Source organism: Ostrea edulis, chromosome 10 (assembly GCF_947568905.1).
Source record: "Ostrea edulis chromosome 10, xbOstEdul1.1, whole genome shotgun sequence".
NCBI lineage: Eukaryota > Metazoa > Mollusca > Bivalvia > Ostreida > Ostreidae > Ostrea > Ostrea edulis.
Window position 1 is genome coordinate 26,088,665 of NC_079173.1, and position 9,447 is coordinate 26,098,111.

At 36.3% G+C, this 9,447-nt stretch overlaps 1 protein-coding gene across 1 annotated transcript; it reads left to right on the forward strand.

The window, feature by feature from the left end:
- Positions 1–3,514: 3,514 nt before the first annotated feature.
- Positions 3,515–7,298, forward strand: LOC125665318 (E3 SUMO-protein ligase ZBED1-like). The gene is made up of 3 exons (XM_048897968.2): positions 3,515–3,563; positions 3,977–5,220; positions 7,284–7,298. The coding sequence occupies exons 1-3, from the start codon at positions 3,515–3,517 to the stop codon at positions 7,296–7,298; spliced, it is 1,308 nt and encodes a 435-aa protein (XP_048753925.2).
- The last annotated feature ends 2,149 nt before the right edge of the window (positions 7,299–9,447 follow it).

Sequence of the window (9,447 nt, forward strand, 5' to 3'; positions counted from 1 at the left end):
TACATCTATACATGTTCTGCCACAAAATGCAAATCTCAATGACTGGAAAAGTCAGCCCCGAGTGGAAACAATAAATGAATTGATATTTAGTTTATCAGAGGTTATATGACGCAGTTGTTTTGTGGTCAACGTTTTCGCACGCATGCGGATCAGGTTAACATAGTTTATATTGATTAATTGTATATTGTTTAACGTCCCACTCGAGTATTTTTCTCTCATGTGGAAACATCACCATTGCTTGCGAAGGGCTGCAACATTTAGGCTTATGATCGACGCTTACGGCCTTTGAGCAGGGAGGGATTTTTATCGTGCCACACCTGCTGTGACACGGGAGCTCGGATTTTGTTATCTCATCCGAAGGATTCGTACAAAAGTTTCTTATTTCAACTTCAGAGTACTTGTGCGTGGAATCAGAGTGGTGATTAACAAATCAATTTTTTGGATGACTGATCACTAGATATGAATATTTGCGTTTGCCAATTTTTGTTGAAGAAGCAACTGTCTACAATGTCGAAATAAAAGACAGTCGTCTGCTTCATGCCTCGATATTTTCTTGAAAGTAGATACTAACGTCAAGCTAACAACTCAATCTTTATGATAAACGGGATGATTTCAGCTTCTCCATCGTCAACATCCCATATTTAATGTAGCAATATTCCATTATCACCTGCATATGGCTTTTATATCTTTCAACTGATTCGATACACAAGAGCATGTTCTGTGTATGGTCAGTTTTTATACGCCCGTCGAAGACGGGACGTATTATTGTATGGCGTCGTCCGTCTGCCAATACCTCTGTCCGGACCTTGTGGGCAGGATACAGACCGAACCGTAAGCTCCAGGATTTTACAACTTGGTACAGTTGACCACCATGATGAGAGGACGAGGTATATTGTTTTTCACTGCCATAGCTGAAAGGTCAAGGTCGTAATATGACTTAATAGGAAACCCTTGTGGGCAGGATACAAACCGAACCTTAAAGGGAAAGACAACCCAAACACGTTTTACATGATAAATGATAGGATTAACTATATGATAAAGATTTGTCACTATTATGTAGATATACAGCCTAGATAAGCCTCAGTACTAAATTTAAAACGTTAAAAATTGAAATTCCCGCCATCTATAGAGGCTGCCATGAAGCAGAACTCTTTTTGTATTGAAGACCACAAAAATCAATATTTTTACGTCACATCGTCTATTCCGGTTTTGATGAGATTCTAAGATCATCAAAGATGTGCATGTGGTAGATTTTAAGAATACATTGTAAATAGGTGGATGCCTTCTTGTCAATAAGTTAATTACACTACTGCAAAGGGAAGATGTGAAAAAAGTTTTTTCCCGAAATTCCTGACACAATAAAGTTATTTGAAAAGAAAATACTATGTAACCTGTGGATCCATCATTTGCGTAATGACAAGTTGAGGTTTGAGACATGTACATGTATGAAGAAACGAGTACCATCTGCCTGGTCTGCGACTCGACTGAACGTCTTCTTTTCTCTTGCGAAAGAACAGGCTCAAATCTATACGACTCCAAACTTAACTGTTCTTGACTTGTCATGTTTACAGTGCTGCTGATGAAATAAACCGGAACCGACGGTGTAACGTAATAAAATTTCAATGGCCGCTCTCTTAGCGGGGGGAATTTGAAATATAAGATAGATTAATATTGATTTAATTGTTAAGCAAGGATTTTTGTTGTTAAAGACTGTCATTAACGATATCAGTAAGAAATACTTTATTCATAAAAGCAACAATGTGGTTAGGGTTGCCTTTCCCTTTAAGGTAGATCAATCCTCGTGTGACTTATTAATATAAATGGTTGAAAGTGGAAAAACTGTATTAATTTCCACTCAATATTGTTAAATTCAATTGATAACCAAAGAAAATGTGTATGTTGCCACATTTTTAAAGATGTCAGATATACAAAAACAGAAGTATATGTAAACATGAAAAAAATCACCCATTTTCGTCATACAGAATAATTAAAATAGATAGAAAATTGTTGATATGACAAATTTTAAGTGTCAACAGTTTAAAAAAAACTGCTAATTCATTAATATGTATAAATTAATTTTGGGTATTGGAGAAATCATGTATAATAGACATGCAGTAGAAGAAATACCAGCATAGGAGTTATTGACCATGACAACGTTTTTAAAATTATAAATAATTGATTTTCTATGGAAAATATTAATTTTTAAGTATAAATAGTTTACCAGATTTGTTATTTTATGCAGTGAATATAATTCCCCTGAAAAATACATTTCTATCATGCACAAAGTTATATTGATAAAGATTTTTGCAAAAACCTATGACATCACATGAGGATCGATCGATCTCCAGAATATTACAACTCGGTATATTGTTTTGGCCTATTTTTTTTCTTCAAGGTCAAGGTATTACCAAGTTGGAAAGCCTTGTAGGGAGATACAAACTGAACCGTAAGATCCAGGATATTGCAACTTGGTACATTCGATCACCATGATGAGAGGAAGATACTTCGTGTTTTTCAAGGCTATAGGTTAAAGTGGCAGGATCCTTTAGTTGGAAAACCTTGTAGACAGGATACAAACCGAACTGTAAGCTCCAGAATATTGAAACATGACATATTTGATCACCATGATAAGAGGAAGATACCCGTTACCTTTTCAAGGTCACAGTATCACTTAGTAGGAAAACCTTGTAGGCAGTATACAAACCGAACTGTTGGGGCTAAGACCGTCAAACTTTGTACACATACACTTTATGCGAAGTGGAAGATGCCTATTGTTTCTTAAGGTCCAAGGCTATAGTAGCAGGATGCAGACCGATTCGTTGGGGCAGGGACCATTAACCTTGTTACACATACATGTACATCGATATTGTGCGAAGTGAAAATATTACATAGAGTACATGATTGGTCTTGTTTTTACGATGTAAAGAATGTCACACCCTGATGATTGCTGATACTACTTGAAGTCAAGTTCTACAAATCACGGTGTAAGAAAAACACCCTATATTAGCTTTTCACGGGCGTATTATCTACCGTTGGCAGTACTCTTGTTAAAACGAGGCAGGCTTCTGACAAACAAGTTGATGGTGCAGGGGCTCACGGCGGGTGTGACTGGTCGACAGGGAATGCTTACTCCTCCTAGGCACCTGATCCTACCTCTGATATATCCAGGGGTCCGTATTTGTCTAACTTTCTATTTTGTATTGCATACAGGAGTTATGAGATTGATCACTGTTAGTGATGTAACGATTATCGCCGACAATCGATTGTCGATCGTTAAGAGGTGATCGATTTCGATTATCGATTGTCGCTATTAGGTTAGGAACGAATTACGCGAATAAAACATGTACGAATTAATTAATACCATCCGCTAGAAAATTTAAAAATGGCAGCCGATGCAAATAACAACTTGGAGAAGATAATATACTAATATCCTGGGAAAGCAAAGTCAGATGTTTGGAAGTTTTTTGGATTTTATAAGAAAAAAGATGGTCCGCCCATTAAAGAAAATTTCGACATGTCGTTTGCTGTATGCAAAGTGTGCAGGAAGACTTACGCCAACAAAGGTACATATATCAGGCTTTAATTTAAGAGACGTTATTCTAATTGAAAGTGAATGATATGATAATGGCAGTATGCAATATTTATCAATCGATTTATTGAAACTCTACCATTCTTTACTGAGAAAAAATGCGTGTTTATGTACATTGCATATAGTGCGAATTTTCTCCGATACACGTACTATAATGCAGTTGTATCTGATATGTTTTATGTTTAACGTACATGTATGAGAATTATTTCATGACATATCCAACGGGAAATTTGAGGAGGGCAACCAGGGCACTGGCTTTACTTTTTTAACCCTCAATTTTGAAACATAACAATATTCAATTAGAAAATTCTGTGCAAAAACTGATTGCATGTAGTGTTAAATGTTGGGAAACACAACATTTATTTTGTTTTATTATATCTTCTTCAGGTAATACTACAAACTTCAAAAATCACATTGATAGCGAACATGGTGGTAGTTTGCCCAAAAATATGCCAACCAAGCAACATCAGCCATCCATTGACACATTTGTGAATTCGAATACACAGAAGGGAAAACTGAATGTTGACAGACAACATAAAATTGATGATTCCCTCAACAAACTTATAGTTGGGAAGGTCATACCAATTAGCATCGTAGAGAATGTGTACTTTAGAGACTTTGTTGCCCTTCTGGAACCGAGGTACAAAATACCATCAAGATTTACAGTAATATCTAGATTAGAAAAAAAGAAGGAAGAAATTGAAGCAAAATTAAATAATGATTTAGAATCGGTCAAAGACATTTCCATCACACATGATGGATGGACTTCATTGAACACGGAGTCGTATTTTACCACAACAATACACTACATCGACAGGTCATGGGAACTGCAGAGTGCTGTGTTAGGTACTGTGAAAATGGAATTAAGTCATACTTCAGAAAACATAGCAAACAGTCTGCAAAAAACACAACTACAATGGAAACTTCCACAGCCAATTGCTACAAGTGACAATGCAGCAAATGAAGTAAAAGCATATGAAATTCTAGGCTGGAGCAGGTTCGGATGTTATGGGCACCGTATTAACTTAATTGTGAAGCACTCGCTCTTGGTGAAGGAAGTTGATAGAATCTTGGGGAAGTCGCGCAAGTTGGTAACCTTTTTTCACAAATCAAGCAGTGTCACAGAAATGCTTCTTTCAAAGCAGAAACTATTACTGAATCAGGAGCAAGTTGGGCATAAACTCATTATTGATGTCGCAACTCGATGGAATTCTACTTTGTATATGCTCCAACGTCTTGTGGAACAGACACCAGTTCTTATGGCACTTGCAAATGATCCAGATCTCTCAAAAACAGCATCCAACACGTTGAAGAATTGTGTGTTCAGTTTTCAAGAACTAAGCATTGTTGAAAAACTTGTTGAACTTCTTTCACCATTTGAGAAAGCCACAACTATTCTGTGTGCTGACAAGTACCCAACCATGCATAAAGTACTGCCAGTTATAACCAAATTGTTACGGATCGTAGAGTTAAATGATGAAGACCTGCCATTCATAAAACATATAAAACAGCAAATGCAACTGGAAATGGACAAGAGGGCTGTTTCAGAGGACATTTCAGTTATAGCATGCATGATGAATCCATTCATGAAAGATTTGAATTTTGCATCAAACGCACAGGCACTTGTTTCTGTACATGACTTATGACCTCTGTATACTAATAACAACACAAGGTACCTAGCTTCAAATGACACAGAATGGCACCCCCTGAGAATGTCGAACTTTTGAGCCTCCAGGGAATATGCGATGCTAATGTATTTACTACCGTTGTATTGTACAATCATTCAACTTAAAAACCATGTATGACATGACTGCATTCATTGCCTCTTATCGCCGAAAACTGCAACAAAAATGAATTTTCCGTTTTACTAAGTCATCGGGGGCCATATGTCACAGTTATAAGTGAGGGGGTCCTTTGAATTCACAAAACTTTTCTCAAATCAACAATATCAAAACGTATGCCTTTTCAGCGCTTTACACGACCATTCCCATTCATATGAATTAAAGAATAATAATATACTTCTTGACATCATAGAAAGTTGCTTCTTCCATAAAAACACAAAAAGGAAATATTCATATCTTATGGTCAGTCATTAAAAATGATTTGTTTGCCACCGCTCTGATTCTACGTCAAAGTACTCTGAAGTTGATATTAAAAAGAAGCTGGAGTTCCTCATTCACAATATATTCATAGTCTTTGGTGATCAGGTCATTCCAACATTGTTATTATTAGCTGATCTGGGGTTTATTATGCCCCCGAGATCGAAGATCGGGGGGCAAATTGTTTTTGTCCTGTCTGTAATTCTGTCTGAAACTTTAACCTTGCTAATAATTTTTGAACAGTAAGTGATAGAGCTTTGATATTTCACATGAGTATTCCTTATGACAAGACCTTTCCGTGGGTACCAACATGTTTGACCCTGTGACCTTGGAGTTTGACATACTTTTTGCAAACTTTAACCTTGCTAATAACTTTTGAACAGTAAGAGCTAGAGCTTTGATATTTCATACGAGTATTTCTTGTGACAAGACCTTTCCGTCGGTACTAAACCTTTTGACCTTGATATTTGACCTACTTTTCAAGAAATTGACATTGGTCATAACTTCTAAATGGTAAATATTAGAGCTTTCATATTGCAAATGAGCATTTCTTGTGAGAAGATCTTTCTACTGATACCAAGATATTTGTCCTTGTGACATAGGCCATCTTCGGAATTGGCCATTATCGGGGGCATTTGTGTTTCACAAACACATCTTGGTTTTTTGTTGGGTTTTTTTTTTTGGGGGGGGGGGTTGACGTCTCAACTGATTCGATACGCAATGGCTTGTTCTGCGCATGATCAGTTTTTTTTTAATCAAGGCAGGCTTCTGACAAATAAATATTACAAGGGCTTCAACGGTCTCGTTTAAAGCTAGCATTCGGAAATGTCATGGTCGTTATAAGATCTACATGTACTTTACCAATACAGCTTGTCATTTGGTAAAATTCTGTTTGGAATGTTTCATCAGTTGAGACCGTTCATTACACGCTGATTGTGACAGATTGCTCCATTAATCCGATGGAAATAATAGGGATCATAGCTGGTTTGACCAGTTGACAGGGGGTGCTTACTCCTCCTAGACACATGATCCCACCTTTGGTATATCCCTGGCAGGGGTCCGCGTTTGCCTAACGTTTAATTTTATGTTTTTGTAGGAGTTATGAGATTGATCACTGTTCGTTATCTTCACCTTTCATGTAGTATTTTTATTAAGATTTCATTACACAATTTTATTTGTAAAGAATATTCATATGAAACAGAGGGTATTGACGTTAAATTCCATACAATGTTTAATATACCACATTGTTTGATTCCGATTTCAGTTCATGGCCTTGTTACACGAAAATACTCATTCCTATTATTGACATAACTCTTAGAACATCGTATAATATTTCAAAATTTAATTTTTGTATCCTAGCATAATGTCGAATGTCCATATTATCATTCCCATACGCTCTGCATACTTAAAACCGGCGCTAAAAAGTGACAAAAGCATTTCCGCATGGATGACATACAATTTGCAAAGCTGGCAACTTCAAAGTGTCATTAGACCAGGCACACAAACAGCAGTCTGTAATCAAAACAGTCTTTAATGAGAATTGATTGACTAAAACATGATGAACGTGTCTGATTAATCCGTCTTATCTTCATTAGTTGAATGCTGACTAGAAGAACAATCAATATATGTAAAATCAACCGAAGTAAAAGATATACCATCCACAAAAATGGAATAGGGAAAAGATGTAGGTACTAATTATAAGCAAGCCTAGGTCTGAATAAGTGGTACTTCACCTACAACTAATGACGTCTCAATGTAATTGACAAAACCAACCATCGTTTATTGAGAATCCAATATTGAAACAAAACAGCCCTTGGTCCCATCGTTTTTGGCTAGTATCTAGGATTGTCATCTTAATACACGAATTGAATCTATATCGAACGCAAATCAAAAGACAATTCCTAAGTATTATGAGATGAATTTTAAAACTGATAGAGCTAAGACTTTAGGAATGCCAGAGATTGGGGATGGAGCAGCCATCACACCGAACAAATTGCGAACATACAAGTTATTTGTTTTTCCACGTATCTCTATACTTTGTGACGTAAAAAGAAAAAAAGAGGAAAATTACTTGTCATTATCAAATATTCGATAGAAGCAAACAGCTTATTTACTTTTAGTTTAAAACAAGAGACCTACAGGCCTTCTCGGTCACCTGAGTATTACTGAAGAGTATTACTCGCCCCAGGAACTATGGAATCTAGAAAAAAATCCTGTTCTGAAAATCGTACATAAATTTTGATACTCAACAACATTAAAAAAACAGAATAGCTTCGTTAAATCACACAAATACCCCGAAAGTGCCAATATTGATGAAATACTTTACATAATATATGTTATAGCAACACTAGATGACTATTGTGGACCCGCTTTAGAAGAGAATATGTCTTCCAGTAAAACTTTATGGCTTTTTGAGAAATGCAAATAGCTTTATATTGTATATATTTGTATGGTTAGATGATTATACGAATAATCATCATGTCTCTAAGCAGTTCATGACAAGGGTGTGTTATCGCAAGATACATAGACAAACATCTTTAATCCAAAAAGTTTTTCATGAAAATCTGTAGATCAAAAAACCATGAACGTCCCCAGGTTTCCTAATCTCCCCTTCATATTCATTGATCAATTGCTCATCAAAAGCATAGCTTGATATGAGCAGAATTGATCAAGGTGGAAGTCTTTGATCCGCAAAACGTTCTTTCAAATCAGAAGAATATAAGCTCTGTCAATAGAATCATTTTCAGTCAGGTTTTCTATTGTACTGCTTTTTATATAGGAGGGGGAAATGGCTTCGAATAGCAACGTGACCGTCAGGGCCCCAGGATTACAAATGTTAGCTTGGAATCTTACTCTGCATAGAGTGCTATCTGCATCCATTGCTGCATCGGGCACAGTCGTTAATCTTTCGACTATTGTGGTGATAATCTGCCGAAGACTTTATCAAAAAAACATTTTTATTTTTGTGCTGAATTTCTTCGTTGGAAATTTACTGATGAGTTCAATAGCTATACCTCTCCGACTCTGGCTTTCGTTTTCATTGCTTCGAGATATTCATGTTGTATGTGTCATCTCTGGATATTCCTATTTTGGATTAAGTGTAAACTTATTAATTAATTTATCATTAATTTCTTTCAACCGTTATATACAAATAGTACAATTTAATCAGTACGACAAGATTTTCAGCACCCGGAATACACGGATAATGTTAGTGTTCGCTTGGCTGTTTTATCCGACAGTTTTAGTGTTTCCAGTGACTGGTGCTTGGGGAAAATTCACCTTAGATCCGCTACGACTTATCTGTAGTCCTATGATCAGTGATGATGGATTCTGGGTGTTTACGCTCATTTTAGTAGTTGCTATCACTGCCCCTATTTCGTTTTGCTATATCGGAATCATAAGGAAAGCAATATCCAGTGGCAAGCGGGTTAATACCACTCAAAGTGGAAACAGAGAAAGGATAAAGAACGAAAAGCAATTGATTCGGTCAATTTTAGTATTGATAACTGTGTCCTCAGTCATACAGATGCCGATTATGATCTCCATCGAAGTAGATCCCAAAGTTGAGTTAATTAGTCCTTGGTTCCACTGTTTGTCTTTCTTTCTGGGATTGTCATTGTCTTTGGTGAATGGACTGACGGAATCTATACTAAATCAGCAGATAAAAAATTCTTTCCTGAGTATTTCGAAACAGATTTTCAAAAGAAACAAAAGTACTACCTCAGAAATACCAAATACTGAAATGGACACATCTTAATC

Coding starts and splice junctions, on each gene's coding strand:
- LOC125665318 (XM_048897968.2), top strand. CDS start 3,515: ATGTCGTTTGCTGTATGCAAAGTGTGCAGGAAGACTTACGCCAACAAA. Junction 3,564..3,976: donor GAAGACTTACGCCAACAAAG/GTACATATATCA, acceptor TATCTTCTTCAG/GTAATACTACAAACTTCAAA.